The following is a 24,992-nucleotide window of genomic DNA, read 5'->3' as shown; positions in this document are numbered from 1 at the left end:
GGCTAGATCGCAATGTTCCATGTCGTAGTGAAGACACATGTATATATAAAAAAATATAAGCTTCAACTTACTTGAAAAATGTACAGCAAAAGTCGATAAATCGCGAGAGAATTTGATCCGAATTCACTTGCCGTGCAGAAGGGCTTGTTATAAACCATTTTCGATACTGCAATTAAAGAGGTCAGTTAAAAATACCGCACATTGGTGTCAATTTGTGGCTAACGCACATGTATACTCTGAAGGTTGTTTTGATTCCCGACCAAACAATTTTCGTTCGTGTATACGTTTCTATTTTACATAATTATATGAAAAGACACTACACTTCTTGCGACGAAGTGATTTTTAATTTAAACATTGTTTGTCTATATATATACACGTTTATATTAGAATTCAACAATATTTGTAAGCACAGCCATTAACACTGCGCTGCATAATTAGCATAAATGAAACATAGATGTAGCTTTCATACTAATGAAATGATAATATTCATTTGAAATGTTTTGTTTCATTCACACCATCACATAACTCAGCCGAATTAGGTATTGCTTCAATGTAATTTTTATTTCGTTTTTCCTTTTTATAAATGTTTCAACGTGTGTATAGTACCTATGTTTTACATCTCTGGCTATATCTTTTGTATAATTGTTGTTCTTATATAATTTATATTAGCTGTAGGGTTACGAAATAAATAATATGATATTATTGTATTTTATCACAATATTTCTTTTTTAGTTTTTTTTAGCTCTAAGAAATGAGGCAGCCCGTTGCATGCCTTATATTTTGTTATGTTTTGTTAAATGTAATGAATGGAACATAATAATAAAAGTATTATTTTACCTGGATCCTGCTCTTGTTCCATGACGACCTCCCAGGACATGGCCATTGGTGCCGCGAGAGATAAGGCCAAAATCCATATTAGTACTATTATCACTTTGGCCACTCGCTTCGATGTGTGAGCACTAAACAAAACATTCTTAATAATAATAGTAATAAGGTACATACGTTTCGTAACTTATTTGTTTTTTCTTTCTTTATTAAAGTTTTAAGTATCTTTAAATTAATGTATGTGACTTGTAACTCAATAAACGTAAAATGTCAGTATAGTGAGATACTGCAGTACAGTAATTAGGGTGGAATAAACAAGAGAGAAATGACGACGCAATAGAAGAAAAATGTGAACTATTGTTTTTATATTTTTCGTGATTTCGTGTTCGTAATTTGAAATATGTACTAGCCAATTTAAAAATTAAACCATAGACTATGTAGACGGAGACCATATAAGAATAAAAAAATTAACGAATATTCCATTTTAAAAATTCGTAGATGTTTTTTATTGTATTGTAAATTAATTAATTCGATTCGGTCGCTGTATTTCACAATAACATGTGAAAAGTGTTGTGGTATTTAAATTGGAGTTTGAAAACAGAATTAATTTGGTCGTACAGAAAATTCCATAGTGAATAGCTTTAATATATTTATTGCTATATGACTTTATTATTCCTTATTTATTCATTGATGTTAACCACATCATAAATAATGTTATATCTACAGTATGTCTACGGTATATATAAATGTGACAAAAAAGAAAAATACAGTCAAAATACTAGTAATTTATTATTATACTAGTAAGCTTATTGTTTTAAAATTTAAAATTACTTACTATATGTTGATTGTAAGGCAATTACTGTTAACATTATAAACAAAACAGACATGAATGTGTCCGTTCCATGCATGAGCGATATTTATATTGTAACAATAACTACAGGAAACATTTTTATGTCCTGAATTTTAAATGAAAGGAAATACCAAGGAAAGAGAAACATCATACATTTATTTATGCCACTCACGATATTGCTACGATGGATTTATATGAAGGATATTTGAGTTAATGGATTTGTAAAAACGCAAACCCTCTTTACACTCGGAGGACTTCGCAATAAATGTACACAGGTAGTCCCATAAATAAAGGGTTTAGTGGCCAACTCAACAAACTTTATAAAAAATATTTTTCGTTTCGTTTCGTTTCGATTCGACTTATAATATACGAGTATATTATAAATCGAATCTACTAACTCCACTTAGTCAAATCTTTTTATGTGAAGTGCATAATATTTTGTTTTTTCAGGTTGGATAGTTTGTATTAAATTAGTTTACCTTTTTTAACAGCAATAATTAAAACTTATATATAACATGATGTCATTTGTTTATTTAATACCACACAATATCATATACACATGCTACAGGTTGTAAATTGTCAATGTGGCAAAGTAACAAGTTGAGTTCAGACTCTGATCAGTCAGTACGCAGACTCAGTCAATCAGTACGCACGTCCCGCGCAGGCGCGGGACGTGCGTACTGATTTATTTTAAAATAAAATCTTAATGTCGGACGACGATAGTAATTACTCAATAAATATAAATCGCTTCGAATCTGAGGCATATATATAAAATAGAAGAAAATATGTCGTCACAAATTTTATACACATATATCAATTATGTTAGAAAATAGAAATTAAAACATGGAACAAAAGGGCAAAATAGAAAATACAAAACACAATGTAAGAATCGAAAATATAACTAAGTAAGGTAGAGTGGAGACCTAAGGCTACGTGAGTAAGTCACTAACGTATTGTTAGACATCCGGGAGTGATAGTTCGCGCCAAATATTGACTCTGAATTTAGAGACTTTGAGCCCTTGTGCTGGTTTCAGCCAATATTTGTATTTTTGTAACGAATAAACAACCGATTTCCAATATTGTTACACAATGCTACGTTATTTATCAGTAACGTAGGTATAAATTTACAAAATCCAAAAATTATATCAAGCCATTTGTCAATAATTTTTTGTTCCTGTTTAGTTTTGTCTTAATAAATGTGTATTACATGTATTTTTGCACTACTTGCCTATCTTATGTAATTTAATACATTTTTATTTTTTTCTCACAGTGGTTGCCTGGAAGAGATCGCTCGAAAGCGATAAGGCCAGTTGCCCTCCTTTTGATTTAATTATGTTCAATTTTTTTAAATATTGTAATGTAACGAAGTGTAAATAAATAAATAAATCCGTTTTTACAGAGTACTTCGACTTCAAATAACTATTAAATGGCGGTGCGCTGCGGTCGTTAGCACTGACAGACAGTCTTTTAATTTACTACCCGGATATTAATGAGATTCTCTGATATATTGTCTTGAATTCCTTTTTAATGCATTTTAACAACAACCTTCATGGTCTTATAAAAGAACTTTTTACATAAAACAAACATAAACACGTTCCTATCTTTAGACTAAGTTTTTAAAAACAGTATTTAACACATTTAACATATTTGTTGACCACGTTTACTGGATAAATACGCGTTTGTTATCACTAAGATGTTAAACGTAATTTTCATAACTCAATTCTACCCATTAAATTCTGACGCTATTGCTTAAGAAAAACTTAAACGGCCAAATATTATGAGAGTATTTATATTATATTAATTTATGAATTTATATATCAGTGTGTCAGTTTTACTAATGACAGCCAGTGTTCTGAGAATAGAGTATTTGGACTAATATCTGCAGCTCAGTTCCATCATCGGACGTCAAGGCCGAATACAAAATACCATGCGTATCATCTATACGTCCGTCGTTCCACAACTGAGCGTTTCTTAAGGCAATTTCTGCACCACGCACCACCACTATGTGCAACCAGCTGCCCACTGAAGTATTTTCCAACCATGCGACTTAGGCTTTTTCAAGAGCGTAACAATTCATAAAAGGCAGGCAGCGCGCTTGTGAAAGAATGAATAAAGCCTTTATTTCAAACCAAGTTCTTACATCTAAAAACTAATCTTTTGAATTTAAATATTTACATATATTTAATGATATAGTTAATCTACTCAGTCTTCCGCGGTTTTTGCTTGTCTTCCAACGTATGTCTTTTCACATTTTTCCACGTAGGCTATCCTGGGCTTTCCTTCAGCATAGTGGGCCTGCTACTTTTTTGAGTTTTCAAATTCACATCACATCTTCGGTGATCTTCTTCGGTTTCTTTTGCTTAGTCATGCGTATCATTCTACAATATCTTTCGTCCATTTACCTGTATTATCTCTTATCGTATGGCCTGCTCATGGCCATTTTAATTGTTTCACACTGTATTCTATATTTTCTAGTATCGTCCTTTTTCTTATTTTTGTTAGTCTAACTCTATCACGTATATTGTTTTTTAACTATTCGTTATGCTATTGACCATGTTTGGCTTCGGTAAGTCAGGCAACTTTTTATGCATATAAAAAATACATATTTACTTATAAGTATTTAAGTTATGTCGTAATTTTCCAGATTATGTTTTAAGGTGCCTAAACTAATTACGGAACTAATTTACGGAAGATTTGTTCCAAGACTGCTGAAAATAGTTTTGGTGATAGACGATCTCCTTGTTTCACGCCATTATTTATTTGGAATTATTCTGCTACTCTTTACTGTTTTACTTTCGCGGTATTATTTTTTTAAATAATATACTTATATTATTCCTTGTTCTTTCATTGCAATTCAGAGATATTCCTATTTCATCGAGTCAAATGCTTTAATGTAGTTTACGAAATGTATGTAATATGGTTGGTTGTATTCGTTAAACAACAAGTAGTTTTATTACATGTATGTGGTCTAATGTTATGACGTTTTTTAAATCCAGCTTGTTCTCTTGGTTGTAATTCATCTACTTTCTGTGTGATTCTAATCTGCATGATTTTTGAAAATATTTTATATAAGTATTTGGCTGGTTAGCTTGTAGTTTTCAATTAATTGTAAGTCTCCTTTCTAGTACTATTACGACTATACTTTCTTTATGTATCGTTGTAATAGTACTTTTTGTGCATGCTTTTGGTATTTGTATTATTTTTGGCAGAGTTGCCCGCAATTGCGCTACTCGCGATTCTCGCAAGAGCGTTGCCGTTTAAGAGTTAGTACGCTTTTCTTTTGAAAGACCGACGTCGAATTGGTTGGTAATGTTTATTCTTAAAATGCACCAAGAATATTAAATAGCATGGCAACCAAATTAATAGTATTATAAATCATATTGAACTATATGAAATTATTTTGATACCAAATACCACTTAAGTCTTTGGAGTTATAAAGACCTTATTTTAACCGTCTAGGACTTGATATCTTAAACTTAACTTAATCTACGTGCCTGAACTATATTCAAAGTATTAAAATATGTTCTAACTGTAGTGTTATAAATAACATAATAATGAAGATGAGAAATGATAACACAGTATACATATGGTATAACTTAACGAAAATCTGTGCAGATTTACTGTTGAATAATGAGTTTTAACTCAAAAGTTTGTGTCTTCTGTTTATAATATTTAAAAATATTGTTGTTAAATTAAATGTTAAGGGTTGGAGACCTTCAAGAGAAAAGCATAGCTCTAAATTCAAGGCTGACAATGCACTTACATACCCGCATGCTGCCGCGTATCTATAGGCGGTTGTAAACACTTACATTTAAACATTTAAATTATTGATATTATGAAATATAATTAGTATATTATAAAATTTGTAATTATTATATAAACATTCTACAAAACGAAACAAATACGAGAACTGCCAGAATTAGATTTGAGAATACCAATTTGGGTGACCCTTTGTTTTTTGTATGTTCTAAATAATAATGTTTGAAATTAATATTTTACTTTTTTCTACAACGGCAAAATTGTGTATTAAGATGCAAAAGATAAAAACAAATGTAGAAATGGAAAATGTCCTCTTTTCCTTTCCATTAACCTAACTCGCTGACAAGTTTGTACAAAAGCACTAACATTGAGAATTTATCAATAATTTTCAATTATATTTTTTGCAAAATTTCCGTTAATTTCTTCGTTGTTATCATTAAGCAGTTAGGAGCAGTGTTGGTCTAGTGGTTTGAGCCTGCGAATCCCATCTCTGAGGTCGTAGGTTCGATCCTCGGCTGTGCACCAATGAATTTTCTTTCTATGTGCGCATTTAACATTAGCTCGAACGGTGAAAGAAAACATCGTGAGGAAACCGGCTTGCTTTAGACCCAAAAAGTCGACGGCGTGTGTCAGGCACAGAAGGCTGATCACTTACTTGCCTATTCGATATACAAGTAATCATGAAACAGATACAGAAATCTGAGACCCAGACCTAAAAAGGTTGTAGCGCCATTCATTTTTTTTATCATAAAGAATATGGTCCATTTAAGACTAGACGATACTTTAGTTTCGTCTTTCTTAATTTTTGTCTCTAATATTTCTATAGCTCAAAGCGCGGGAAACACTAATCGAATTTCATATTCATACAGCGGGAGATAGAGTCACTGACACTAAGCGATTTAACGTTTCACAACTGACGTTTGCATTCTAATCTCGTTGGAGCTTTTAAATCTCGCCTTATTTATGAAACCTTGCCGTCAGCCAGTAGAGCTCAACACAAGCGAGCGTTGGTCAGAAATAAACTGATTTACCTACGACAGTCACAGGATAGTTTCCAATAATAATATTTTGGCTTGTATATTTCACTATATTTGTACTATTTTTTATTGTATCGTGTCACCTAGAAAACAACGAAAAGCTATTGAAAGGGAAATTGTTTTCGTGCGGACTTGATTTAACTTAAAAACGCGCAGTCACTGTACTTTGCAGTACATAATACGCACTTAAGACTCGAAAATTGATTTCAGGCCGCAGTTGGCTAACTAACTTTACAGATGTCAGTTGTCATTGACAGATGATACTTTAAGCATGTTTGTTCAGGATTAAAACAAAATCATTATACGACAGGCGTGACCGTCTAAAACTAAACGAATTTGTGCGGGAATGGAAGTAGCTCACACTTTGTCACGTGACAAGTGACCTCTAAAGCCCAAAGTGATTTATTCTCTAAAGTTTATTGTGAAAGAGAATTAACTCTCGTGTATATGCAACAAAGTTATTATTATAACATGTATAAGTCTATATTAATCTTCGAAAAGAATTACATCTAAAGGTCTTTGGACAGAATTGCCATAATTAATAAACATGAGGCTATCAAATTGTCGGTAATATCTCCATAAAGTGTTTATGACAGTACCTATTAAATCCATCCGATGAGAAGAAATCGGATTGTTATTGACGTATAGTGACTTATGATATGTGTATATTAAACTTTGATTTTATTTCCATACACATGCAGTATATACGATAAACTTAACCTACAAAGTAATAAAAATTGATGAAGAGAAAACTAAAAGAATACTGGTAGAATTTCCTCGCATTACGATACTTATTCGGTGTCCAGGTATCAAATGAAATATTTAATTAGCCCTTGTACACTTGAACCCCAGGGTCCAAGTTGGATAGACTCTTATATTTGAGCCGTTTTGTACCTTCTGCCGATTTAGCCGAGTACCTAAGGTTTATTTTCGTAGCGGATATTTCATTCCGGACGTTATATTAAATTTGTTGAGACTACTCCGAGGACCGTTGTAAGACATCGGATTAGAATATGTTAAATTTCTAAATTTATACACAAAAGATTTATTTTACTTTAAAACGTTATATTCGCAACGTTTTTTTAATTGCCATTCAACTAATGAAACCTAAAATCAGTATTAAGTTTAACGGAAAATATTTAAAAATTTCAATTCTATTATAAAAATAAAATAAACATGTGTTAATTCGTTATAAGTATATATGTATTACAATATGTATGATTTGGGAATCCGTTTTTGTTTTAAAATACCTGTGTCAGAGTTCCCAGCTCTTCCATAACTAAAAGTTATTTAACATATCTTAAAACATATAAGCCTTTTTATTTCCTGTTTTACAATAGTTGGTAGTTGCTATATTACAGTAAACAAAAATATTGATTTTTGTTAGTATGTTAGCTTAGATTATCTTAGTAATATATATATACATTATTTACTTATGTATTAACAGGAGCCCCGGAGTATAGGGTAAAGGGTTGGGTAAAGGACTCCTCCAAAGATGCCCATTTTTGTCGGTCTTGTTTAATGGAGTGCCAGCTTATGCCCGCTGATCTTTTCAGGTCATCTTCCCAGAGGTCTAAGGGTCTCCCCTTACGCGTCTTGCCTTTCCTTTCCATTGGGTAACTCGTTTGGTCTACTTTCTGCTAGACATTCTCGCTGCATGGCCAGCCCAATGCCATTTCAGTTTTTGAGCAAAAGTTAAAGCGTTTGTAACTTAAGTGACGGCTCTTATCTTTGTGTGTCTTATTTTGTCCATTTTCTTTATGTTTAATTCGCTTCGCTCCAAACTTCTTTGATATACATTGATTTTATTCACAGCTTGTGTAGAGAATTTCCAAGTCTGGCTTCCAAAAGTTAAGCTGGGATATAGATACGAGTTCATAACTTTATCTTTGAGAGCTATTGGTTAGTTACTCTTAAATATTTCTTTTAGGCTCCAAATTTATTCCAGGTTTGTTGGACCCTTTTCTCTATTTCTATAATGTTACTGTTTTACTCGAAACTTATTTTTTTCCCAGGTAGGTATAATTTTATACATATTCTAATTAACTTACCATTTATATTTCGTATTAGTGTGTTAGTCATTATTTTAGTCTTCGTTCATTCGATTCGATTCATCTTCAATCCAACTTCCGCACTTGCTTGTTGTAGAGATTTTATCATGAATGAGATGCAATCTCATTGCAATTCGTCAGCGTCATCAGGTCGTCAGCGAACCTCAGGTGACTTGAAAGGTGCCTTTCATACAGAGTCCTGTTTTACTTCCATCTAACTTTTGCATGGTGTTTTCGAGTATGAAAAAAGTGGGTGATAATCGGTCCCCTTGTCATACCCCTCTTTCTATATGGAAGGCGGGGCCTAAAGTTTCGAGCTTATATATATATATATATATATATATAGTTTAATTACATCTTTTATTTTATTTCTTGTTGCTTTTGATTTTTGACGAATGAGTAAGTGTACAGATGCAAGTGAGTGAGTGATGAATGAAATGTATAACTACGTATTAGGTCTCAGAAGTATCTCCAACAGTGCGTAAGGTGTGTTTATACTGGATTTGCATTACATCAAAATAAGTGTAAATTCCTCTAACGAATTAATAAAATATTATCCCTTTTCACAACTAAATTATCAAATATTATCATCTTCTCAGTAACATCAGATGGCCTGAACACTAACGAGCTGATTCACAGACATATTCAATTACTTCAAGTAAACTTTGTCCCTTATATTTTATCATAAAATGACTTAGATAAAATATACAGGCTTTATAAATGAAAATAACCTTACCATGTTTGAGGTTGTTTTAATAAAATAGATTTGTGTGCACTTAATAATCATTATAGATAGATAATGTTAACTGTTTCCTTAGTTTAATGTTGGGTTGTAGATCATCTGTCATCACGAGTTCAAATTCCGGTAGTGACAGGGGAATACATAATCACCATTTTTATAAGTATCCTTGATGATTGCGGTGTTGGTACACGTGGTCATCTCAACAAATTATAAAGTATATCGTTATAGCACAGACAGTAGACCTACTTGCGTGTCTGCGCATACTCAGTTGGCAATATAATATTCGCTTCTTCGATCAAATTAAAATGCATTTCCAGTTCATAATTACAAAAAATACTCAAGATTGACTTAAAATATTTACCTGAGAGGTGTTATGATAGCACGGTGTCTGTCTACGGCAATCGCGGTTAATGTAAACACACTGACATTTACACTCAGAGCTTGCACAAATGGACAAAATGCACACATGAAATGAGGTAGGAGCCATCGTTGTAGGAGAGCCGCTTGAAACTGAAAGAAAGAAAAAAAATATATATATATATCTCGCTGAAACTTTTTAAGTAATTAAGCAATTATTTGCTATACGTATACTTTTGGGGACAGAAAGTGTGAAGAAGAGAAGGTGCTGTTCCTCCTCCCACCTAAAGGAAGGATCATCGATCAGTTTTACCTGAGGGCCGCAGTCTCTAAGGTCAAAAAGTTCGATATAAGCGGACGGAATAACTTTGATAACGTGTATCATAGTATGACGTCTTTGTAGTAATTTGTTGCTACAGAATGCTGCTACGAAAATAGACCAATGAAATAAACGCTTATAAATAAAAATAAATTATAGGAAAGGGCGAGGGGGGTTTATAGGTTTAAACGAGCCTCCGGGACGACCATAAATTATCACAGCCCATTGACACATGCGTTGCCGGTCGTTGATATGTGTGTTCTTTTAAACAATTTTTTCGTATTCCATAGGTTAGACTTCCACCACAAAACGTGGATGGCTTTCAGCCAAACAACAAATGAAACAGAAATCTCACGAGAAGGCTTGAGCGCTCGAAAGCATGTAGATAATGCAATTCAGTGCATCATATTTTGATGGGACTTGATTTGCAAGTCAAGTATATCATTAAATTCTTAAGCGATCTTAAAATAATTTTTAGCTTCAAGAAATCTAGAGCTTTATAATTCTAAGATTTTGATAGATTTTTGTGTATAAGCAGCAATAACAGTGTTAGCCTAGTGGGTTCAGCACGCGATGCTCATGCCTGATGTCGTAGGTAGGTCCCGGCTGTGCACGAGCAGTGTTGGCCTACTATCTTCAGCATGCGATTCTCATTCCTAACGTTGTAGGTTTGAGCCCCAGTTGTGCACCAATGGACTTTCTTTCTATGTGCGCATTTAACATTCGCTCGAACGGTGAAGGAAAACATCGTGAGAAAACCGGCTTGGCTTAGACCCAAAAAGTCAACGACGTGCGTCAGGCACAGAAGGCTGATCACCTATTTGACTATTAGATTAACAAATGATTGAGAAATATACACAGAAATCTGCGGCCCAGACCTAAAAAGTTGTAGGTTGTAGGGCAATTTTTTTTTCGAGTTTAAGCGTTTAGATATAAAATCTAGATTTGCATCGAATTGCCTATAGAAACGGTTTTGTGATCCGATTAATAGATTTATCTCTTTTCTCTCAAACTTTTAATTGGGTTAATTAAAAGCTCTTATAAAATTAATCACATATAAGATTAACATAAATCGTTTCATTTTGTTTAATCCATAGATGTTTGTTCGACAAAAGTAACATATACGAACTTGAAAGAAATAATGTTCAACGTTACCTAACGTTGAACATTATTTAAGGGGCATCTTTCGGGATGTCGCTGTAAATGTTGTACAAAAAGATGTTATACGAAATAGGTCTTCACCTTTGTTTAATCATTCGGGTTACCAATACCATTTACTTAAGTTGTACATATACATCAATTATTTCATACCTCCGACGACAACATAGTCGGGGAATTAGTTATGATATAAATATAAATAATATGAAATATATATGAAAAAATAATAATAATACACTCACTTGGAATGGTATTGCAAATAATCCTATAACTATATCAGCCAGCGCCAAATTAGCAATGTAACAGTTAGTTACACTTTGCATTCGACGCGATGTTGCGACAACCCACATCACCAGAAAGTTCCCTATCACAGCCAATACAGATATGGAGCCGTACAGGAACGATAATAATACTATCAATCCCGTGGGAACATCGTACAAGGTGTCTGAAACAAACAAATAAAACGTTGAAGTATTTTATTTTAATGTACTTGCTTATCTTATATCAAAGCAGCAGCTTAAACTTAACATTACAACAAATTCAAAAGGACATTAACAATACATGTCAGAGTGAATCTACTAGACTGAAATTTGGACGTGTATCTCGCTCGTATATACATAATGTTTCTCATATAAATAAAATATAATTTTGTAATGAGAAATAAAACTCTTTAAACATTATATTAGAGAAAATAATTTGCAGGCGTGTGAAGCAAGAACAAGCATTAAAAAACAAAGATTTTTGAACCAGTTATTATTTATAATAATTATCTGTTTTATATCTTATTATATATCACCTATTAATTAAACTCTGTAGTATTTGTATGTGATATACGTATTTGCGTGTTATTCTCGCAAGGATGTAAGTGCTTGCTCCTATTTCAGTATGCCTCCTGCTGATAGAGGACAAATCTTTGTATTTACTTCATTTTATTATTATTAAAATCTTATAATGTCATGTGGAACATGGTGTAATAATCGCAGCTCCTTACAAACGATGTGGATGTGTGAACACAAAACCTTGGCGATTAAAAAGAGTGGCAGAGAGTGTATTGCCAGTTCTTCTCTTCCGTTCTACGCTTTTGGTTTGAGAACTGTAATGAGAAATGTAAAATTCATTTCATATACATTTCTTTTTTTGACGTTCATAAGTGTACATTGTGTAGACCTATATGAATTTCAATTATTATAATTTCTGTGTCCTAAGAGAATTCATGTAATGTTCGTAATGTAATATTTCTTTTTTGCATGTTGTTTTAGTACTTTTAAATAGATAAATATTAATTATTAGTCTGCGCGAAAGAGTACAGATGTTCTGAACAGAATAATTCTTATTTTATATATTTATAATAACAAAAATTATATATTTATTGTTTGTTAAAATAAAGCATCAAGATTCATGTCGAACTATTATGACGTACCAGTGTTGTCAACGTAACAAAAAAGCCTAATTTAGCTCAGCTGCGACCTCAAATCCCACGACGCTTTCCGCTCACTCTTTAAGATTTGTGATTTATAAAAAAATCCAAGCAAATTTTGAACCTCGATTATTTGTTATTCGTGTCTATGTAAAAGACCACAGAATATCAAATAAACGAAGTAATTTCCTACTTCCCTTCACAAAGTTTACTCAACAAAACACCTGAGACGTTACTTATATGAATAAATGATTTTGAATTTGAATTTATTACAAATAAATCATAACAGTTTTCAACTAACATCTGGTGATCTAGTAATATTTTTCATTAAATCACTTCAGAATATAGTCAGCACGTCATCAGTATTATTACTTGTGTCAGGCACGGGAGGCTTATCACCTACTTGCCTATAAGATTGACAAATGATCATGAAACAGTTACAGAACTTGGAGGCCCTGAACTAAGAAGGTTGTAGGTCTCTACATATTTATGTAAATTGATATATTTATATCAATTTAAAATAAAAAGCAAAATAAAAATTTAAAAATACATTTGTTACACAACTCTCTAAAACACATTTAATCAGTCATCTAAGTGCTTCCATAATTGGCTGATTAATATAATCCTTTTTAGACAAATTCAGTGGAAGTTAGAACTGTATTGTTCGAGTTCTATTGGATAAGGATAAAAGAAAAAGTTTAACGACTTAGCGAATCTTTACAAGAACTTTAAGCTGCTTAATATTCAATGTATTTACTTTCCAAATAAAAAATTCTCATTGGAACTTTACTAAATCGATTCAAATTTAGAACATTTCTGCTACATTAAATCGCGGGGGTAGTTTTAAAACTTTCACGCGGGTTAATAATGGGTTACCCTCGCTTAAATTTATAATGTTCTTATACTAAATGTGGCTGATTACACAAAACAGGTCAAGTGCTGTATTAGATTAAGTTCTATTTATGTATTAGAATTAAGTTTTTTTATAAAACTTAAATAAGTGTTAATATATATACTGGGTGTCAGCAACAATAGCTTAAGGTGGTTGGTTGTTAAGGCGTTAGCTGGTACGCATTTCTCTACATCATAAAGTCTTCTAGATCGGCAGCGAACTGTAGAAAATATCCAGCTGTGACGGTGGCGACGGAATTAGGGAACGGGGAGCAATTCAAACAATTCATTAAAACATTTTAGTAAAAGTTTCAGGACGCAATAACGTGAAGAAAATATCAACACATTGTCAAAACCGAAGATTCGATCCATTTTATACTTTATATATTTTAATTTTATCCTAATTATCTTTAACTTTATTAAAGGTCGTATGAAAGCCAGGTTCACAAGATTACAACTGTACATTAGCACCATTTTAATTCATTTAATTGCTAACGCAGACTCGCCAAGTATTCGAAACGTCGAAACATTTTCCTATTGAAATACGGCACACGGATTCACAGCTTGCCTTTGTTTTAAAGATCTCCAATTATAACTAAGAATAGTCGTCGAAAACTCATTATATTTCATTGAATTTCATTCTTCGTTCTAATTTTCAGGCATATTGTCAGTTGATTAAAGCATGGTTTTGTATAAAATAATATAAGTTTATTTTATACAAAACCATTACAAAATTATACAAAACATATTATGAATGGGAGCGTTATGAATTAAAATAGTATCTGGCATTACGATTCATATTTTTCATTTTTGGAGATAATTATTTTGATTTAGGGCGCACACGAGCTTCACGATGCCGACGGCAGAGCAACTGCATTAGACGACGGCAGCCATTAACGCTTTGGCTGCAGCCGATGACGTGTCGTCGTGCCGCTTGTGTATATGAGCCCTTACGTTCTATCTAAGCATTCTATTGATAATATTAGTATACATAGTTTAATTGAATTATATAGTACTAAGTCGATATTCAAGCCGTTTACGACACAAATTCATGCAAATTAGAGCAGTGTTAGACTAGTGGCTTAGCGTGCCTCAAACGAGAGGACGTTCATTCGAATCACGACTATGGGTTAATAAAATGTACGGTACCTACGGTGAAGGCAAAAATCGTAAAGAAAGCGGCATATCTCAAATCCAAATATTTAAAACATGTGTCAGACTTGACTGTGTCTGATATTTTGGTCGAATAGACGTCTAAAATCTTAATGCCAAGACCCATTTCGGCCCATTAGCGCCACTGAATTATTATTACGATAACCATTCTAAAGGAAACATAATATACAAAATCTTAGTAACTGTTTTACTTCAAATAGCAAATGAGTTTGATATGACTGTATTTTCTATCAAAATTAGAATGTTTGTGAATAACTAGGCTCCATTATTTAAGTTTTACATAGCTAACATTAACTACCATAAACGCCTATTTTATTGATAACTATTTTATATGGAATTAACGTAACCATGGCAACAAATACGTAACACCCATAGTATCATATTGTATCACCAGTCACTATGCGGTTTTTATTACTATGTGGTTTATATTGATATATTTTGTAAATATAAAACAAAAGCTTTCAATATATTTGCAGTTGAAAGGCAAAATCAGATTTATATTTACTTACCAAAAACATCTTGTGAGGAATTATGACTTAAATATTCTTCTAATGAAACGTTATGAGCCCAGTCCGCGTCGTCATCTTGAGCTGAGCCAGGCGTACTGAAACAAACATATAAACATTGAATTGCGACAAAAGGTCTGGACTGGTGGGTAATGTGGAGTCAGTTTCCGCATGAAGAAGCGCATTTGGTGCGTTGTGCGTTAAGTCCCGGCTGATTAAGTCAGCCTAGCTCCTTCCAGCACAGAAGTTTTCTGGGCTATGCGGTTGACTGATTCCTCTGCGCTGAAACAGCCTCTGCACAAAAGACTGCCTGTCACGCCAAGGACAAAGATATGTTTGTAAAGGAGGCAGTGGTCCATAACTGTGCCTATCATTATTTTGAAGATTCTGTAGTGACTTAAAAGAAGACAAGAAGCTCATTTGATAGTAAGTGATACCGCCGCCCATGTACACTCTCAATGCGAATTCTCGCGAGTTCGTTGCCGGCCTATTGAGAATTGGTATGCTATTTTCTAACCCTAAGACGAATTGGTACGGAAATACTTCAGTGGGCAGCTTGTTCCACATAGTGGTGGTACGCGGCAGAAATTGTCTTAAAGAACGCTCAGTTGTGGAACAAAATATATCATATTAAAGAAATAATAATAATTAGAATATATTTTCTTTTAATGTGAACTAATCCACATACTTTGTTTCTTATTAAAATATTTTTGTTCAAAAAAGGCACTTGAAAAATATTCCTAAGTTTACCCTAATAAAATGCTTTATCTAAATGTCAAAGAAATGACAGGACAAAAGGTCGCCCGGTTCCAGAGACAACATTGCGTTCAATTGTAAATGGTCAAACGGACGTAACAACAAGAAATATCGCGTGTCAACGTGGACTATAAATGCTGTTGACCAATCAGAATCAAACGATGCGTACAATCGTGTTGTCTTTAAATTTACATTCTCATTCCCGTTTTCTTACGAAATAATAAACTTATTAGCCGTGAGCTTTGTTAAGGCTTTATGTATGTATTTCAACCTAAAACAATAATCACGACGAGGAATTGGAAATGACCCGTGTAGTTGCCGTGTGTGATTGACGTTTCTGCGTCTATTTCATAAAATTTAACATCATTTTTACAGGAATCACATCCAACTTATACGCAATAGACTTTCCAAGCGGTGAGTAAATGAAATTGCTCAATTGCTTTGGACATTTAAATTTGAAAGTAGGCGCAAAAAATTAAACATAATTTTATTATTTCTCATTAAATTGAGCCATTATAGAAATTAAAATTACATTAAGAACTGATTAACTTTAATTGGGAATAATTAATTTATACCAGACAGCATGTGATATTAAGAAAAAATACAGAATGCCAGCCTTAATATTTAAATAACTCAAGCATTGCAGGAAAAACTTAATTAGTCTAACGTAATTAAGTCTTTATTATAACATTATACATTGCCAAAATATAATAAAATAAGACAAAACCGTGTGCTACATTCTCAAAATTTAATCAGAAGCTTGCAGCTGTGCTTAGAACTAGATATGATCATTACACGAATTTGAAAGGTGACATCCTTGAGTTATTGTTTATGCCTCAAGTTTTGTATGTTAAACATTGCCTTACATGGGGGAATTTCCGAACTAATATCATCAAAGACAAGTGCTCTATTTCTTTATCTTTCGTCCGTAAAGTTTCGTAAGCTTCTATATTCAAATAACCAGTCATTTCAAAGACTAGATTGAAAGCTAGACTGCAGACTGTAGTGTTATATACGTTCTTTTGGATTGAATACTTAGGAAATGTCTTCATTTTACAACACAAAGATACTTTGAATTAAGAACAAATCAGTCCACTCTCTTTGGGGTGGGAAGTTGAGGTTGGTGTTGGTGGGAATCGCTGATGGGGTGAGGTCAGCATTGCCTAGAAAAAGCCAAAAAAAACCTTCTGCTGTACGTACGTTACGTAGTGGAACACTAGTATAAGCATAACCCCGAGCAGTCCGAGTCATCCACGTCCTAGTCGTCCACCCTGGGACCTACTGCAGCCACGCTCACGCGTGCCCACTACCTAGAGCTGCAGATGAGCTGAGGATGCAGGGCAAAAGGCGAATATTCTGCGCCTTATAACAGAATCCACTCAGTAGGGAGGTAACCCGTATAAAACCGAGCATGTCTGGATGCTCTAAAGTGGCAGCCCCACTATCAGACTAGGGCACAGTGGGTTAATCTCCTGCTTGCCTGAAAAACCAACGATTCAAGAAACCGAAACAGTGAGAAACCGGACCGATCTTTTACCGACGACCTTTGGCATTAAATCACGGACACGAATTGCTTTTTGGAATATAAAAACGCTAAGTAACGACACTCGACTAGCACAAGCAGAAGCAGAAATGATAAGATATAATCTACAAATACTTGGTTTAAGTGAAGTGCGTAGAAATGGTTTTGGCGAACTGAGAACGTCCAAAGGCTTCTATACTCCGGGAAGGAAAATGAGGATGACGACCTTGAACTTGACCTTGACCTCTCTAACTCCGCAAAGAAAAGTCTTTTGGACTGGAAACCGATCTCAGACCGAATCATTTGGGCCCGCTTCAACTCAAAAGCACGGAAGATCTCCATTGTGCAGTGTTACGCTCCCACCAACACGTCTGCGGAGGACATCAAGGATGACTTTTACAACGCTCTAAATGCCACACTTAAAGGTATTATAAAACAAGATATTGTGATCGTCATGGGAGACCTTAACGCAAAAGTGGGAAGCGAAAACAGTAACTGTGAGCGCAACATGGGCAAACATGGACTCGGAGTACGGAACGAGAATGGTGAACGGTTTATAGAGTTTTGCCAACACCATGACCTGACCATGACATGATTTTTATTCATAGAGATGTACATAAGTACACATGGAACTCCCCTGATGGCTCCACGAAAAACCAAATTGACCACCTTGCGATCAGTTCGAAGTGGCGCTTGTCACTCCTCGATGTCCGAAACCGAAGAGGCGCTGATATTGACAGCGACCACCATCTGGTTGTAGCCGAAATGCGACTCAAGATTGCAGTTTCGCGACTAGCTGGTGCCCCAGGTAGAGCTGGAAGAAGGTTTGACGTCACTAAACTGCGAGATCCTGAAATTTTGAACAGGTTCAGGCTTGAACTTCGTAACCGCTTCACCGGACTTCACGCCGACGATGGCTCAATAGACGGAGAGTGGAAACGCATCAAAGTGGCCTACACAGAGACCAGATCTTCTGTCTTAGGTCATTAGCATTCGCGCGTGGATTGGATGTCACAACCTACTTGGCAGCTGATAAACGGCCGTAGGGAACTCCACCTAAAACTGCTAGGAACCAACGACGAACTACTACAAGCCGACCTCAGACAGCAGTATCGGGAGATTCGTAAGAAAATCTATCGCAGCTCGCGAAAGGACAGAAGGTTGTGGGTTGACGGTATTGCTGACCACGCTCAAATTGCCGCTAACACCGGCAACATGGGAGAACTGTATAAAACGACTAAAATCTTGGCAGGAAAGATAAGTCAGCATAAAAAGCCTCTAAAATCAAAAGACAGTCAACTTATCGTAACAGCAGAAGGGCAACTACGACGCTGGCGTGAACACTTCGAGGAAACCTTTCATCCCACAGCTACGCATGGAGGCATGCAAGACACATTTCCACCACCTAGGCCACTAGACATCGATATCGAACCACCTACACGTGATGAAGTGGAGAGAGCGGTCATGGGTCTTAAGACTGGTAAAGCACCAGGGCTTGATTTAATAGCCGCAGAAATGTTAAAAGTGGACTTGGCTACTACCGTCGACACGCTGACACCTTTGATTGGGAAAATCTGGGCCAGCGAGAAGCTTCCGGAGGACTGGAATAGGGGCCTTCTTATTACTGTGCCCAAAAAAGGTGATCTAAGCCAATGCAGCAATTGGAGAGGTATCACCTTGCTCTCGGCCCCTTCCAAGGTTTTCTGCAGAATTATCTTGGACAGGTTGTCTGCAGCCATCGAGCCTCTCCTTCGCATAGAACAAGCTGGCTTCCGGCCTGACCGCTCGTGTACCGACCAAATTAACACTCTTCGTATCATTCTCGAACAGGCATCAGAATGGCAGAGAGAGATTTATCTTACCTTTGTTGACTTCGAAAAAGCTTTCGATACGTTGAGATGGAGCAGCATATGGTCGCGACTCTCTAACATTGGTGTCCCGCCAAAGATAATTAACCTAGTTAAGGCCAGCTATAGGAACTATTCTTGTAGAGTGATTCACGATGGTCTCGTCTCAGACGATATTCAAGTGCACGCAGGCGTCCGGCAAGGCTGCTTACTATCGCCACTACTTTTCCTGGTTGTTCTCGACGGGATTATGGATCGCATACATCAGAACCAGCGTCGCGGAATAGAGTGGGGATTAACCAACATCTTAGAAGATTTGGATTACGCCGATGACCTCTGTCTGCTGAGTCACACGCACCGCGACATGCAATCTAAGTTGGACGACCTGGAACGCGAGGCGGGATTTGCGGGACTCAAAATCAACACCCGGAAAACGAAAGAAATGCGTGTTGGAGTTGAGAATCGCACCCCAATGCGGGTGGGTGCAGAGGACATAGAAAGCGTTCAATAATTTGTTTACCTCGGAAGCGTCGTGTCTGAAACTGGAGGTACAGAAGAGGACATCACTTCGCGCATTGCCAAGGCCAGAGCAACCTTTGCACAACTTCGGCCTATATGGCAGTCACGGATGTTGACGCGTCGAATTTTCGTTAAAATATTCGGATCCAACGTCAAATCTGTGCTGCTCTATGGGTGTGAAACGTGGAAGGTCACCAAACACATCTCGCACCGACTCCAAGTCTTCGTTAACCGCTGTCTTCGCCGTATTCTGAACATCTACTGGCCTGAAAAGATCTCTAACGAGCAACTTTGGGAGCGCTGTCGAGAAACCCCGATCAGCCAGCAGATCAAGCGACGCAAATGGAATTGGATAGGCCATACACTCCGAAAGGATCTCAATCATATTCCCAAGCAGGCGCTTGATTGGAATCCGCAAGGAAAGCGGAAGCGTGGCCGTCCCAAACAAACCTGGCGCCGAACAGTTGCGGACGAGGCAAAGAGAGCCGGAAAGACTTGGAGCGAGGTGAAACACGAGGCTCAAGACCGAACGCGATGGAGACTCACTGTAGACGCCCTCTGCCCCACCTAGGGGTTATAGGACATTAAGTCAAAGTAAGTCAAAGTCCACTCCTAAGGATAATAATGTTCCACTGGCTATTATGAGACGTGTAAACAGATATTTGACTTGATTAATTTCAAAATATGTAATATAATTATAATTAAAGTACACCACATACGTAATAAATAATATATTTTTAAATAAAAACTTTATACATAATTTACATTTAATTTTTGGTATAATATTTAACAAACAATACTTGAGAAATTATTCTAAATGACAGCTGTTAGGAGCAAATTTCAAATTTCACGACTATTTAGAATTTGAAAGATCAAACAGTCAGTCAGTCAGTTCAGAAAATCATTATAAGTTTCGAAACCAAAAGGAATAATATTATTTAAAAGTTGGCGTGAAAAATACGTAAAATTTTAAAACTGATAGAAAAATTTACCGTCACTTTTTTCGGTTACGCGCCAGAGATCCGATTCGAAGCCTTAATAAGAAACATATATGATAACAATGATAGTTATAATTCTATTACGATTAATGAAATTCTGTAATAATCTTAGTAATTATAAGGTACAATGAAAAAAATGTATTATTTGTATTCGTGTCTATGATAATAAAAGCCTTTTGTTATAAACTATTTCTAATTTAACTTTATTAACCAATTCCTGTACAGTTGCATACAATAGATCATTTTTTGAAAAAAATAAAGTCATAAGGAAGTTTACTTCGTACGTATGTACACTTGTCCACGCACACATTTTTTTTTAAACTTGTTTATTTTTTTTTTGTGAAGTAACCTAACCAAAGTAAGCATGCATTTGAGCATGCCTCAAGTTTTTCTTGTACAAAAATAAAATGCTTGGAGATTAAATGGAGTAGCGGAAATTTTCCTTGCACGAGTTCGCCTTGTAAGCTCTAAAATTCGTTCATTTACTACCGAATCTCCTATCATTAAATACAAGATGCGAACAAATGCTCGCGCACTCACCGAAGAAAGCATCATGAGGAAAGGCATCTCTCAAATCCAAAAATCGATGACATGTGTCAAAAAATTTACTACAAATTGGTATTCACAGTAATGTAACTGGTAAACCGCAGGCTCCATTAATAAATCCGATGCCTGGGACACTGGGATTATTAATTAAATGGATTAAAGTATTATATCACATAACAATCCAAGTATAATATACAATTGTCAAACGAAAAAACTCTTCTTAATCACGCTTTAAAATACGGCCATTTTGGAGATTTATTAAGGTAACCAGGACAGTTTCAGGTGAAATTCGTAAGGATTTTCATTGATTTAATGTTCAAAGTCAGAACCATATTTCACTTTTAAACCGAAATCCGTCACACGCTAAAAGTTCTCTACGCCCTAATATTCAAAAATTCAAAATCATTTATTCATATAGGTAACACAGTGTATTCTTATGAACGTTGAAAGAGAAATACATAATAAATGCTTCTAATTTTAAATTTACTGCCAGTTCTCGAATTAAGTACGTCGCGTTACCTCTTTATACTGGAGCAATTCATATCCAAGCACTAGGATCGTTTAAATATTTATAGTTATGAATAATATCAAGAACAGTATGCTTAAAACATGAGCATTAAAATATAATATGTTTATTGCCAGTTCTTCTCGTCCGTTCTACGCAGTTGATTTGAAAAGTGCCAGTAAATGTAAAATTAGAAGCATTGAATGTATATTTATTTTTTTGACATTCATTAGTGTACATTGTGTTACCTATATAAATAAATTATTTTTGACTTTGACTATTCCCAATAAGATATTCAAATATCGAAATCATTGAAGCCTCTTTAAATGAGCAGAGGTTGATATTTCGTCTATTGATTAATTTTTGATCAAAGCAATTCATATTTCATAAGATCTTAGGAAGATCCCGTAAACAAGAAATGAACACGAACAATTTTCCGCTTCAGTTACATCAAATTTTTAAGAAACAATTACTTTTCGACGTATTTATTATTTTAGAATCTTTACTTAGTATTAAACTGTGAGCAGCTAATTTGGCAGAAACGTCTATGTCATCATTTTAAGGCAGATAAAGCCTACCAGATGAAATAATATTTTTAAAGCAAATCAAACCCTGGACCATATAGTAGTAACGGTTTTGAACTGATTTTGGCATTTATTTATAGCTTTGTGACAGATAATCTTCAAAGAACTTTATTTTATTTTATATTACAATTTTTTTTTTCAACCTGAGAAACATATTATATGTATAACGAGATATGTGTCGTCATCAGCCATCATAATTTTTATCCACTAGGCTCATTCTGATATGTATCTCTAAAGACCTTTTGAATTGGTTAAACGCGCTAATATTACTAATTTTATATGGTTATTGATTAAAAATTACACACCATCAATAGACTTCTTTAAATAATTTGTACGACGCTACGGCAAGATAAGCAAACGCGTTCGACGAGTATTGATTGTAGTGGTGTGATTGATTTTTTTAATTACGACATTTAGAGAGAGAGTTTTTTTTAAAGATACAAGTTTTTTTTTTAAATCTAAATAGTGCTTTTATTAATTTATTTTCTAGTTTTTGTATGTTAGACATTTTGTTGTTGCATTCTGTACCGCATATTTTAATCAGTTATATGAAATGTGGCTTGACTAAACAATTATAAATTTAATGACGTACAGGTTGCGGAATACATTTTGATATTGACCAAAATCTGCCTATAAGTGATTTTGGATTGGTACTTTTGTATGATATATGAAAGTTCTAAATTATATATATATATATATATATATATATATATATTCTAAGACCCAGATATGGCAATAACATATAGTAACAGTGGCAACTGATAGTAGCGTCATTGCACTGACATAAAGTTCTTGTAAAATGTTTTATTTGGTAAAATTTTCGATTTTAGGTACGTCAGTTAACGCTTGGTTTGAATAACGACTCATAGTTATTTTACATAAATGATAGGGGGCGAAACGGTATTAATAACAAAGAAATCGCGCAAATTACGGAAAGAATATGCTGACGTTTGAGGGAGCCCAACTATTTAATAACCTCCCTGCGACGAATTTCAAATCGCCAACACAGTTGTTGTCGTTTGGCGTGCTTTATGTGTGACAATAAATTATATATTTGTGTGTTATTTGTTAAATTACTGGCATTTATTATTTCTTTGCATTCTTTTATCTTGCTTTCTTTTTGTGATGTGTAACTGTAAAAATAATTGTACTTGCTGTATTATTATCTAATGTGTATTTTGTTTTCCGTTGTTGTTCTGATTACTATTGTAATATACAATTACTTATAAGCGTAATATTGTATCAATATATTTTCTCATATAATGTTCTTTATTTTAAAGTGCAACAGCAACTAAAAACAATTATTTAGAAAAATCACTAAATTTATTGTTTCTCTATATAATCGTCTAAGAACTACTACGAGTATTACGTAATATACTTAATTTCAGATAACTTTAAGTAGGTACCTAAAATTTAAAATATTCTGCCTTATATTTTTAATTTTGGACGGTATATAAATTCTTATTGTTGTTTTATAAACGTCGTTCACGTTTGATGCTAGGTTTAATGATTCCAGTTGATGGCTTTAATGAGGAACGTTGAAGTTTCCTTGAGTTTTCACTGTTATGATTTTCCATCATTATTTCTACCAAACATCAATCTACTTCACAAAACATAGAAGAAAATTGTGCGTTTATTATTTATGGCGTAAATATGATCGTAATAAAGAGAATTTCATTTAAAAATAAACTTTATTGTAAATTAATTCCCTTGTTTAAATAAATAAAGCAATATATTATTTAATTAATTATATATAAACCATGTACATGATAAATGTTATTATTTAAGAAAAAATCTGTTTACACCTAACGTATAATTCGGAACCTAACGCTTTGATTCCCGATGTAACTATTTGTAATATATCTATATAAATAAAAATGAATCGCAAAATATGTTGTCGAGTGCAAAACTCGAAGAGAACTAGACCATTTCGAGTAACGTTTAGAAATCCTTGAACTCTGAGAAAGGTTTTTATTATGAGAAAAATTGAAACAAAAGCTTATGAAAAATTTAGTTTTATTTAGTACATAGTGGTTTTATGCTGGAAAAGCGAACATATGAACATAGCAAAATGTTCCTTATGTTGGTATGTAGCTACTTAAAATGTGTTCTATGTAAACAAAGATATACAAGGCGAATCAAAGTTCGCGAGGACAGCTAGTCTGTCTTGAAATTACTTTACAAAGTAAGCGTACTTATGAGGGAGTTTATGATATTATTCATAATAAACTCACTTATAAGTACGCTACACAGTATGAATATAGTAAATTGTTAAAATCAGTACTTTTTTCATACTTTTTCTAACTTTGCAGACAGTTTAATAAGCACAAATGACAAAAATAACTAAACTTAACTGTTAAATTGTGTAAAATACATTGTTAAAGAACTATCAAACTTAAAAGTTTTCTTTAATACATATGGCTCTCACTGCTGCTCCACTCGGCAATAAAACACGCTGTGTTTTGAGAGGAGGGTGCTGTTGGTGGTGGAGGCAGGGTGTCATCATCATCAGAGATAGGTTCCTCTTTCAATTCAATGGCTATATTGTGCAAGACTGTCAAGCTACTATATACATCTTGATGTTTCCTAGAGATGTACTGAATCCCCTGACAATAAATACCTAAATCAAT

At 34.3% G+C, this 24,992-nt stretch overlaps 1 protein-coding gene across 1 annotated transcript in view; it reads right to left on the bottom strand.

Annotated features, from left to right (window-relative positions):
* The window catches only part of LOC123707630 (RYamide receptor-like), a 48,703-nt gene that overhangs the window by 9,272 nt on the left and 14,439 nt on the right, over window positions 1-24,992 (bottom strand). Inside the window, exons 2-6 of the mRNA XM_045657862.1 lie at window positions 15,089-15,183; window positions 11,341-11,543; window positions 9,626-9,774; window positions 838-959; window positions 72-166 (exon numbers count right to left, since the gene is read on the bottom strand). Of these exons, the coding sequence (XP_045513818.1) occupies window positions 72-166; window positions 838-959; window positions 9,626-9,774; window positions 11,341-11,543; window positions 15,089-15,183 (664 nt within the window). The remainder of the gene's footprint in view (window positions 1-71; window positions 167-837; window positions 960-9,625; window positions 9,775-11,340; window positions 11,544-15,088; window positions 15,184-24,992) is intronic.

Source organism: Pieris brassicae, chromosome 3, assembly GCF_905147105.1.
Source record: "Pieris brassicae chromosome 3, ilPieBrab1.1, whole genome shotgun sequence".
Classification (NCBI taxonomy): domain Eukaryota; kingdom Metazoa; phylum Arthropoda; class Insecta; order Lepidoptera; family Pieridae; genus Pieris; species Pieris brassicae.
The sequence above is the reverse complement of the archived record's forward strand: the minus strand, read 5'-3'. Positions and strand labels throughout refer to the sequence as shown.